Source organism: Capricornis sumatraensis, chromosome 2 (assembly GCF_032405125.1).
Source record: "Capricornis sumatraensis isolate serow.1 chromosome 2, serow.2, whole genome shotgun sequence".
Taxonomy (NCBI): Eukaryota; Metazoa; Chordata; class Mammalia; order Artiodactyla; family Bovidae; genus Capricornis; species Capricornis sumatraensis.
This window is the reverse complement of record NC_091070.1, coordinates 89,256,767-89,268,665: the sequence shown is the minus strand read 5'-3', so window position 1 is coordinate 89,268,665 and position 11,899 is coordinate 89,256,767. Positions and strand designations below refer to the sequence as shown.

Genomic DNA, 11,899 nt, shown 5'->3' with positions numbered 1-11,899 from the left:
TTTACAAAAAAGAAATAAATTGAAATATTTTAACTTTTAATGCAATGTGTAAGACATTGGAGAGCTTCCCAGTTTCACCTTGAAAAATGTATCATTTAAGAAACAAACAAACAAACAAAGCTGATGGACCAGTCCCGGGGCTGGTCTCAGAGGACCTGGCTCTCTCACGCCAGCTCCCAGGCCTAGGTCATATCCCCTCACCTCTCTGGGCCTGTTTCCTCCTATAAAATTGAGTGATTTCCCACCTCGGCCCACACTTGACTATGAAATGTGGCTAGTTCGTATAAAATATATGACAGATTTCAAAGTTAAAAATGTAAAGTATATTATGAATCGTTGAATACTGAGTATATTTTGAAATATTTTTCATATATTGGTTCAATCAATTATTAAAATTAATTTCACCTGCTTGTTTTTGCTCTTTTGATGTGACTACTAGACAATCAACATATACAGCTCTGGTATTGATGATCACAAGTATCCTTTTCAGCTTTATGACTCAGCCAGGGCCACCGTGGACACGTAATTCACGGTTTGATTTCCTCGCATTGAGATAGGGAAGGATTGGCCGGAATGAGGAGGCTGGGGCGGGGCCCTGCCGGGAGACACAGACCCCTCCAGCTTTGGCTCGGGCTCTCGGAGCTGGGAGGACCCCGACTCCCGCGCGGGGCTGGTGGCGGCAGCCTGGTCGAGTACCCAAGCCCGGGGCGTTCAGGGGCCTCGGGGCGGGGGCGGGCGCGGCTCTCCGGGCTAGGCGGAGTCTGGAAGAGGGTTGGTGCGTCAGCCACACGCGCGGGGCGGAAGCGGGCCTCAGGTCCCAGGCGGCCCGCGCGGGCGCCCCGGCACGTCCGCAGGCTGCAACGAGAGGTGGCGGCTTCTGAGAGGAAGGAGAGACGAGGGCGGGCCTGGGAGGCGGCCGGGGGGTGGGGCGCGGCCGGGGGCTGGCCCGCGCGGGCTTCATCTGCGGACGCACGGCCTGCTCCCGAGCGCTGGGGATTCCGAGGCGCGGCACGACAAGCGGCTGGAGCGGCTATGGGCCGCCGCTGGGGCTTCCTGATCGGCTTCTTGGTCGCCGTGGGGTTGCTGGGCTCGGGCCACGGCGAGCAGCAGCCCCCAGAGACGGCGGCGCAGAGGTGCTTCTGCCAGGTAAGGGGTATGCGCGGCGGGGCTGCGGGTTCCGGGACCCCTGCCTGCGCCTTGCGAGGCGTGCCGCGCGCCGGGGCAGGTGGGGCGCTGGAGGTGTGTCTTTATTTCTCCACCCTTCCCGAAGAAGCCCCCTGTGCTTTTGCTCCCTGGCCGGGGCTCGGTCCTCTGCAGCTCGCCTGGGTTGGTGTGAGCAGGTCCCCCACCCGAAGACCCTGAACCGATGTCAGGGCGCCTTCCCGCGCTTCTGATCAGGCTTGGGGCGAGAGGTATGGGTACACCGCTGTCTGTTTCTACCTAGTTGGTTTGTTATTTTCACAGAACACACACACACACACACACACACACACACACACACACACACACACACAATTTGTTATTTTCACAGAACCTGGGTCTTTCAAACTTCCAGTTTGGCTTGGAACAGCGTGGGCTGTGCCTCTGCTGGGTCCCTTCTCCGCCCTTTCTGGTCAGGACCGACTTTTGAAGGGGCTGCCTCAGATCTTCCTGTCAGGCGGGAGAATGGCTTCGTGTGGCTTTTCAGTGTCTTAAGCTCAACTGCCTGGGGCCGCGGTTGCCCTGTGTCCTTTCTTTTTCCTGAGTGTAGTGAAACTCTTTAACCGCGGCATCCGTATTGCTGGTCCCAATTGGGAGACCGGTCCTCAGTGTAGAAGTTTGATTACAAGCTTATAATTATTTCCTTCGGTTAGTAAGAAATGTGGATTCCTTGAGCAAAATATTCAAAGAAACGTACAGGTTTTTGGTATCCACGAGATGTGATATTTTAATGTCATTATTATTAAAACCCACGTTTTGGTTGATTTCTGTTATAAAAACGACATTTTATACAACATTGAGGGATGGGTATCCAAATTGTTCCTTTTAAGTAGATTTTGCTGTTAACTTATTTAGTTCCATTATGGTCAGTAATGGAAGGGATGGGGGTGAGAAGAGGAGGAAGAGGATGGTAACAAACATGAAGAGAAAAATGGAGACAAACATATCGACATGTATGTATCAACCAAATCAGGAGAGATAAAATTTAAAAAATGGAGAAAGAAAAGGGAAGGTGCAAATGATCCATTCAGCAAACACTTATAAACACTATGTAAATTGATCTGAGAATTTGTAATACAGAAATACAGTGGCATAATTCCTGCCCTGAAGAGCTCACAGGTTAGTAAATCATGTTCTTTGGGGCTTGAGGAGAGGCAGGGATCCTTGGTGGTTTTTTTTTTTTTTTTCTTTTTTTAGTTAATAAATATTGCTGCTGCTGCTGCTGCTAAGTCGCTTCAGTCACGTCCGACTCTGTGCGACCCCATAGACAGCAGCCCACCAGGCTCCTCTGTCCATGCTGGAAACTAAAAAAGCAAATTTTCACCTAAGGTTTGGCAATAAAAGCTCAGATCTTCTCTGGTTCTATTAGCATCGGCCACAAAGTCCTTTTGATTCTCTTTTTGTTGCCAGTTGTAGCCCTATCTTCCTTCCTGTTGCCTGTCCTTACCACTTCTGCCTTGAATTACCACGCATCACTCCTCACCGCTGCTGCATGGGCGCCTGGCTTGTTGTACCTGAGGGTTCTGATTTGGACCAGGGCAGCATGTGTTTAGGGCTTCCGTGGTGGTTCAGGGGTGAAAGAATCCTCCTGCAATGCAGGAGGCACAGGTTCGATCCCTGGGTTGGGAAAAGCCCCTGAAGGAGGGCATGGCTACCCACTCTGGTATTCTTGCCTGGAGAATCCTGTGGATGAAGGAGCCTGGCAGGTTACAATCATAGGGCTGCAAAGAATCGGACACACTAAAGCAACTTAGCAGCAGCATGTAGTTGTTGGACCTCAGAAAGCCACTAAAGTATGTGCAAAGCTCTACAAATAATTGGACTAAATTCAACAGGCATTTATTGAGGCCTAACGTGAACAGACTTTGAGAGATCAAAAAGTAAATTAGAAAATTACAATTTACAATTCTTGCCACTCCAGAGTACACAGACTGGTACATATTTGGTGCTTATCAAATATGTGAACGCTACACTAGCTGAAGTATATTCTTAATTAAAAATGGGTCAATAGCTCCCAATGCATTTTTTTTCCCCAGTGAATCTGTAAACTTAGTTATTGCATATGCCTGTTAGTTGACATCACATCCTAGTAAAACCATTTTCACTGTATGTTGTAAGTTCTTTTGAGAATAGTGCTTCAGTTTAGTTGCCCACAATAAGTGACCAGTTGTATGAGTTATGAGTCTCCCTTGTACATTCCTCATCCCCCTCCTAACTGCCACTCGTATCATTGTTAAAAAATGTTAAAAAAATATCTTACACAGAAAATTGGCTTTTTTTAAAAAACCTTTTGGTATACAAGTCAGTGAAGTCTAATACATGAACAGTTTCGCATAAAAATCCTATAAATAAGGACTCACCCTTCCTTTAAATTAAAATAGTATTGTAGCAGATATGGGCTTGAAGTAAGTGAAGATTTTTCAGAGTTTATTTCTTTTCGACAATTATTTTCTCATTATGCACCATTCGAGAGAATAAATATAACTGAACTTTAGTCCCAATTCACAGAATCCCAGGATGCATTTTAAAGAAATCATCTCAAGAAGAGATATTGAAGCCAAGTATGGAGGCAGTATGGACACCTTTTTCAGTGAAATTAATTAGAAATGCGTTTGTAAACTTTTATATTCAGAATGTTTTGTCACTCAATATAGTTAGTGCTAATAAACACTCAGGTCCACTTCTTTGAATCCAGTAAATCTCCATCAGCCTAATGAAAGGGGAATAGTTTGGATAATCCAAAATGGCTACCTCAGAAGTGGATTATTTCTTGCTTGGAATGCATTGTAGATAGACTCTATGTACATGTAGTTTACCTGTCTGGGTGTCTTGTTCAGGTCAATTTAAAAAAGTGTGTGTTAGTCAGAGTGGCAGGACAATGGAAAAGACAGTGATAATATGTTGGGTGGTGGGTGGAAATAAGCCCAGGATTAAGGCTTAGTCAGAGGGATCTTTGAAACAGGTTATATTGGAGAGATGTCACTGGCTCTGAATGCCACCTACATTCCAGCGTTTTCTGAACGAAGCATGTGGACCAAAGTGTGTTTCATGTTGGTCGCTATGCTTTGGGTCATTTAACAATGATTCTAGTTATAGCAAGACCAAGACTTTAAAGCAGAAACTGCTCTTAGTGTTTTTTGTCCTTAGAAAGTTGCCTGCTACCCAAGATAGAGTCTTTTTGGTGCGTCTATGCTTTCTTTTGACAGAGTTGTTCCAGTCTGTCAACAAATGAATGCCTCGTGTGTGTGTGTGTATTTGTGTGTATGTTTTAATGGTCACAAAACTCAGTAAAATTAAGTGAAACTAAAGTTCTTTGCCAAATAAAGCACATTTTGAGCACTTTAAAAGCTATTTCATTCAAGTACGAGGAGTATACTCTTACAGTGCTTTGCAAAAAAATAATAGTCTACCATAGGACTGGAAGTTTTTAGGACACAAGAAAACTATTTAGGGGAAAAAAAACTATTTTGATAGTGTTTTTTATTTTGTCTTTTGTTGCAAAGTAAAGGATCAGTCAGTTCAGTTCAGTTGCTCAGTCGTGTCTGACTCTTTGTGACCCCATGAATCGCAGCATGCCAGGCCTCCCTGTCCATCACCAACTCCCAGAGTTCACTCGAACCCACGTCCATCGAGTCGGTGATGCCATCCAGCCATCTCATCCTCTGTCGTCCCCTTCTCCTGCCCCGAGTCCCCCCCAGCATCAGAGTCTTTTCCAATGAGTCAACTCTTCGTATGAGGTAGCCAAAGTACTGGAGTTTCAGCTTCAGCATCATTCCCTCCAAAGAAATAGGGCTGATCTCCTTCAGAATGAACTGGTTGGATCTCCTTGCAGTCCAAGGGACTCTCAAGATAAGGATACCTGTATCCAAAAACTTGAGAACAAGCAGACCAGTGTTATTTTCTTTTCCCTTGCCTTTTGTATTTTGGAATTTGGTTCAAACCAATCAGAGTCAATGGAGAAAGTAGTGGAGTTAACTGTTGATTGTCAGTTCTGTGTTCCCTTGGAGCTACAGATGTAAGATTTTTGGAGAATTTTAACTGCAAACTTGGCTTAAAAAAAAAAAATCTTGTTCATTAAAAAAAGAATGTTGTAGGGTGCTTTGGGGGAATAGTTAAGATCCCTGTCACTATAAACATTTAAGCAGTGGTAGGGTAATAATAATGATCAACACTTACTGGGCTTTACACTAGGTCATTTTATCCTGATATGAACTCTTTGAGATGAGAGCTACTATTCTGTTGGGTTCGCCAAAAAGTTCATTCAGGTTTTACCATAATATCTTATGGAAAAATTCCAACAAACTTTTTAACTACCTCGATATTTTTGTATTCAGATGGGAAATTGAAAGTGTTAGTCACTCAGTCGTATCCAACTCTTTCCTCCCCATGGACTGTAGTTCGCCAGGCTCCTCTGTCCATGGGATTGTCCTGGCAAGAAAATTGGAATGGGCTGCCATTTCCTCTTCCAGCGGACCTTCCCGACCCAGGAATCAAACCCTGGTCTCCTGAGTATCCTGCATTGCAGGTGAACTCTTTACTGCTGAGCTATTAGGTTGAAAAGCATGGGGAATGTCAACAACTAAGAAGTATCAGGGATGAGACTCAACCCTAGGAGGTCTAACTCCAGAGCCTGCCTGCTAACCCTGTTGTTACACACTGCCTCCCCTCAAGGGTGGGAGAAGGGGATTGCTGGGTTGCTTGGAAGAAAGCAATATAAGGCCTTCAAAGACTTCCCTACTCTTAAAGAGACCAGGATTGAATAGTGTTAGGCCTACTTCAGTCCATATATCTACCACCCCTCAGCAAGGGCCTTTCCATTGCTTCCTATTTGTTTGGCCTCCTGCCCCGCCAAGGCTGATTATTACCTGAAGCCCAGAGCAGTGAGCTGCCCATTTTGGCATTCATCAGTCACTTTGTGTATGTGTTGTGGGAGCAGGTAGGGGAGTGCATTTTTTTAAAAATTCAAATTCCTGTGGTGGGGCCACAGTTCTGTTTCACTTTGGGAGATAGTATAGTGGTTACTTATGCCCCCATAGCACATTCTGAAGTACAGCATCAAGCCATCCTTCTTATATATCAGCACCGATCTTTTGGTCTTAGTTTAGGTAATAGGACTTTGCTTCATTTCCAAGGTTCTGCCCTGGGTCCATTAACTGGAATTCTACCTTAGACTTTTCCTGAGACTGTTCTGGTAACATACATGGTTCTTTAATTTCTAGAACTGGGTCTGGTATCATACCTGCTAGACTTCCTTCCAGGGATCAGGCTCTGCTGCCTGTTGGCAAGCTTTTCTGAACAGTCAGATGGTTTGGATTTCCGAGTATCTTCCTGCCTCTCCTTTGCTGGACTCTTTCCATCCAGTGAAGCTCCTGTCACCCCTGTTCCACCACCTTAGCTGCCCTTCGAGCTGAATTGTAGTTGGTAATACCTCCCGCTTAATATCTAAGGTAAGAGGCAGAAGATATCTAAATCTACTGTTGTCCTGCTTTCTCTTCTCGGTGGCCTCTAGGCTCTAAGCCACCTCTGCTTTGGAGGTATCATGTATTTCTTTCTGGTTTGGAGCTTCTTATCACTCTCTTTGTAATTAGGATGTTGATCAGCAGAATATTGGACCCAGAGATTTGTTTGTCTTTGCTGCTTGCTTTCACTCCCCTGTGAACGCCTTTCTGCCCTTTGACCTGGCATGGTCTGGGGCACTCACCTCCATTATAGGTGATGTGAAAGTGCCTAGTTACAGTTAGGCAGCGTGGTGCTGGGCTCCAGTGAATGCAAGTGACAGTGGACAGCTTTCATTCACTTATTCACCAATCCAAACCAAAAATAATCGTTGAGCATCTACTGTGTACTTTCTAGAAGTACAGTGCTCAGTCCCAGGAATACAAAAATGAACAAACACGAATTTGCTCTCAGGGTTCTTAAGTTTAGTGAGAGGGAGTGAAATATAGATACATTCAGTACAGTGAGGTCATTCTTGTGTAGGAGTCTGTGGAGTGTGGTGGGAGCTCTTGGGAGAGACAGTTAACCCAGCTGGGGGTGAGTGGTACCTTAGGGGAGCTTCCCAAAAGAGAGGAGGATAGGTTTTTACCTTAAAAATGAATTCCTCAGGGGGAGAAATGGATTGCCTCAAACCCTTCTTCTTCAGTCTTTTTGTGTTTTTTTCTTTTGTGATTTAATGTGACTCTCTGGCCTATATCCCTTTGGCCTTTGCAGCTTTTGTGCCTATTATTCTTTGTGTAATAATTTGTATCCAACGGGAGAAACAGTAGCTTATTTTATGTTCTTAGAAGTTTTGCCTTGAAAGCACAAAAAGAAAGAGGCATGAAAAATCAAATTATCTATGTTAGAAGGACTTTGGACTTCCTTTGTGGTGGTAAAAAATCTGCCTGCAATGCAGGAGACCCAGGTTCAATCCCTGGGCCTGGAAGAGTCTCTGGAGAAGGGAATGGCAACCTACTCCAGTATTCTTGCCTGGAGAATTCCATGGATAGAGGAGCCTGGCAGTCTACAGTCCATGGAGCCACAAAGAGTTAGGCACGACTGAGCAACTTATACACACACGCACAGAAGCTCTTTTGTTTTGTTGGTACCCAGAATTAGGACTCTAAGATTATTGTATACTGAGAAAATTTTTAGCAGGAAACAAGAACACATTTGCATATGAAATGAAAATAGTTATTACAGTGACAAAATATGTAACTCAGATTTCTAGAAACTGAATTCTTTAGTCCAAAACAAATAAGACTAGGCAAGCTGGATAAAAAACAAACAAACAAACAAACAAAACTTATCTCTTGAATATTGCTGTCATCATTCCAAGTATTCTTATTTTTTAGGTGAAAAATTTCCATTACTGTTTTGTGATGTTCTACAATTAAAAGATGGTGTAGGATTTTACATATTCCAAAAGGAGAACACCTAAATTCAGTATTTCAATGAATTATTCTTTATTTGTTTCCTTACCAATAGATTTTTAAGTTATTATTTTATTGGCAATACATCTCCCAAAAATATAATCCAGAGTAGTTTATAATGCAGATATTCAGGCCAAAGTCTAAGGATCTCTTTTCTGCAGCATGCTGTATATTAAAAAAAGTTTAAAAGTTACTTAAAAATCATAATGTGTTTTTTACTTATTTAAGGAAATGCTTAATTAATTCTGTTAGATGTTTGCCTAATCCCAAATAAATATCTCAGAATTTTACCTTCACAATTGATAACATTATCTGATTATAATGTTTTCCCACTGCATATGATTATAATATGATTTAATAATTTGATTTCTTAAATACAGTTAAGACATTGGTTTTAAGCATTTGAAGATCAGGATTGACTTTGTGGTTAATTTGCCATCTCAGTGTTGCTGATGATAAGTAATTTTTAGCATCATTTCAAATCTATAAAATTTATCAAGGCCAATATTTGAGGGTTGTTATATCCTTAAAACAAATTATTGTTTCACTTATAAATTCAGTATCACTTCTTACATTCACCAACCTTGTCTGTGACCTACACATCCTGTTGGAAACTAAAAGGAAAGACAGACAACTGAATTATAGGAATACTGGGTCTCAAAGAATTCAAAGGTGGTAATGCCTTCAGGTGGAGAAGGCACTGGCTACCCAATCCAGTACTCTTGCCTGGAAACTCCCATGGACAGAGGAGCCTGGTAGGCTGCAGTCCATGGGGTCTTGAAGACTCGGACACGACTGAGCGACTTCACTTTCACTTTTCGCTTTCACGCATTGGAGAAGGAAATGGCAACCCGCTCTAGTGTTCTTGCCTGGAAAATCCCAGGGACAGGGGAGCCTGGCGGGCTGCCGTCTATGGGGTCATACAGAGTCGGACACGACTGAAGCGACTTAGCAGCAGCAGCAGCAGCAGCAATGCCTTCAGGAAAGATGGTAGAAGAGGGAGCAGGCAAACTCTAGGGAATTCAGCTAACATATGTTCTCCATCTTCTATTTCTGCTTCTTTGTGTATCTTGTAGAATCTTTCCTCTCTCTGCCAGCTAGCTGGTTTACGTGTTCCTCAGTTCACATGATGGAATATGATCTGAGTTTACTTCTTTAGTGACGGGGAGACATTGCTCCTTCTTAGCCTCAATTCCAGAGTCCTGGAGTGGAGTCAGTGACTTGTTTTGGATTAGAAGTCCACCCCCGGTCATTCTGGAGGGTGGGATGGGAATACTGAATGGCTGCAGGGAACCAACCAACTCTTTGGGGGTATGTGTATCATTTTGAGCTCAGTACACCCTCCCTACAAATGATGTCCACTGCATTCCTATAGGTAATAGTAAGAGCAATAGCATTACTCAGTTATAGCCATCTCCTAGCTCAGAAAATTATATGGAGGCAAGAGGCTAGGGGCTGGTTGAGTAAAGGGCTCTTTTATCATAACCATGTGAGGAAAAAACTGTTGTGTCTATGATATTTTAATATAATATTCCATTTTCTTTGTAACAGGTCAGTGGTTACTTGGATGATTGTACCTGTGATGTTGAAACCATTGATAAATTTAATAACTACAGGCTTTTCCCAAGACTTCAAAAACTCCTGGAAAGTGACTACTTTAGATATTACAAGGTATTTAAAAATTTGTGGGGTGGTATAGGAATACTTAAAGCTTAAATAGATAATTACATTTTCTTCGGGATCACTGAGCTGCAAAATTGTGTTTATTATTTAAAATTGAGTAAGGCTATATTAGGAAAATACAGTTCATAAGAATGAACCATATGGTTCTGAAATGACCCATTGAATACTTTTAATTTCAAAAGTTGAGTTTTGAACTCTAGTGTTGGAATCTAGCTGGTTAAATTGAAGTCTGAACAGAAGCTATTATATTGTTATCGAAGCCATGAGTTGTTCATAACATTCCAAAACATCAGATTTGCTCCAATTAATTAAAAAAAAGAAGTATTTTTAAGAAGCATGACTTTATTCTGACCAGTATTATTTTAACAAGTAATTTGTGATGTTTTATCTTGAGTTATCTGTTGAAAGAGTATAGAAAATCTGATCATTGTACTATGCAGTACACTCTGTGTTCACAATTGTCTGTTAGCTATTACTTTCATTGAAAGGCTGTGAGTTGGAAAAAAAAAAAAACACTGTAAGTTGAGCAGTGATGACATGAACTACTCTGGCTTCCAGTTGCTATCTGTTCATGATCTGTTTAGTAGCCTGTTTTGTCTTTATGACCAAGTCTACCGATTTGCTTAGACCAGCTACATGTTTACACTATCACTGAAACTTGACAATTGGTAAATGGATGAAGTAGAATAATTGCAACTGATAACATGACCAGGTTATAGTATCATAATTCAACATCTGTCTGTTACAATCTTGAGATTCTTATTTTTATAACTTTTCTCTAATTTTATTTTGCAGGTAAACCTGAAAAGGCCATGTCCTTTCTGGAATGATATCAGCCAGTGTGGAAGAAGGGATTGTGCCGTCAAGCCTTGTCACTCGGTAAGAACAGTCTACACATTTAAGAACTGTCACGTTTTTTGGAATAATTGCAATTTTTGAAAGGGTCCAGTATAATTAAAATAATATTTGAATCCTTAGGTTAAATATCAGTTCAGTTCAGTTCAGTCACTCAGTCGTGTCCGACTCTTTGCGACCCCATGAATTGCAGCATGCCAGGCCTCCCTGTCCATCACCAACTCCCAGAGTTCACTCAGACTTATGTCCATTGAGTCAGTGATGCCATCCAGCCATCTCATCCTCGGTCATCCCCTTCTCCTCTTGCCCCCAATCCCTCCCAGCATCAGAGTCTTTTCCAGTGAGTCAACTCTTCGCATGAGGTGGCCAAAGTACTGGAGTTTCAGCTTTAGCATCATTCCTTCCAAAGAAATCCCAGGGCCGATCTCCTTCAGAATGAACTGGTTGGATCTCCTTGCAGTCCAAGGGACTCTCAAGAGTCTTCTCCAACACCACAGTTCAAAAGCATCAATTCTTCAGTGCTCAGCTTTCTTCACAGTCCAACTCTCACATCCATACATGACTACTGGAAAATCCATAGCCTTGACTAGATGGACCTTTGTTGGCAAAGTAATGTCTCTGCTTTTGAATATGCTATCTAGGTTGGTCATAACTTTTCTTCCAAGGAGTAAGCATCTTTTAATTTCATGGCTGCAATCACCATATAACGTTGTTTAAAGTCAACATATTAAAACTCTAAGCTTATGACTATAAAGCCTATTTTGTATTATTCTGTCTTCATAATAGTAGAATTTAGATTTTGTGGTTAATATAATCTGTTGATTTATTACTGAGAGTAATAAAAGCTATTGTTCCTTTGACTTGATATTTTTATATATTTTTTACTGGCCATACTGGGCCTTCATTGCTGTGTGGGCTTTCTCTAGTTGCAGCGGGTGGAGGCCATTTTCACTGTGGCACACAGGCCTCTCATTGTGGTGGCTTCTCGTTGTGGAGCACAGGCTCTCAGTGCACCGACTTCAGTAGTCGCAGAGCGCAGGCTCAGTAGTTGAGACTCGTGGGCTCTAGAGCACAAGCTTAGTAGTTGGAGTGCACAGGTTAGCTGCTCCATGCCATGTGGGATCTGCCCAGACCAAGAATCGAACCCCTCCGCTGTGTTAGCAGCTAGATTCTTAACTAGTGGACTACCAGGGAAGTCCTTTTTGGTTTATTATTTGTTTTTCTTATGTCTTAACTAAAGCTATGTATGT

General features: G+C 42.5%; 1 protein-coding gene across 13 annotated transcripts in view; it reads left to right on the top strand.

Moving 5' to 3' along the window:
- Positions 1-1,010: 1,010 nt before the first annotated feature.
- The window catches only part of ERO1A (endoplasmic reticulum oxidoreductase 1 alpha), a 57,468-nt gene continuing 46,579 nt past the window's right edge, over positions 1,011-11,899 (top strand). For 10 of the 13 annotated variants that reach the window (XM_068965599.1, XM_068965600.1, XM_068965595.1 and 7 more), the window contains exons 1-3: positions 1,011-1,146; positions 9,663-9,782; positions 10,590-10,673. In XM_068965599.1, the coding sequence (XP_068821700.1) occupies positions 1,033-1,146; positions 9,663-9,782; positions 10,590-10,673 (318 nt within the window). In that variant the 5' untranslated portion in view covers positions 1,011-1,032. Of the gene's footprint in view, positions 1,154-1,917; positions 1,920-9,662; positions 9,783-10,589; positions 10,674-11,899 lie in introns of all 13 variants that reach the window. The other 3 variants (XM_068965601.1, XM_068965603.1, XM_068965604.1) reach the window with 3 other exon arrangements.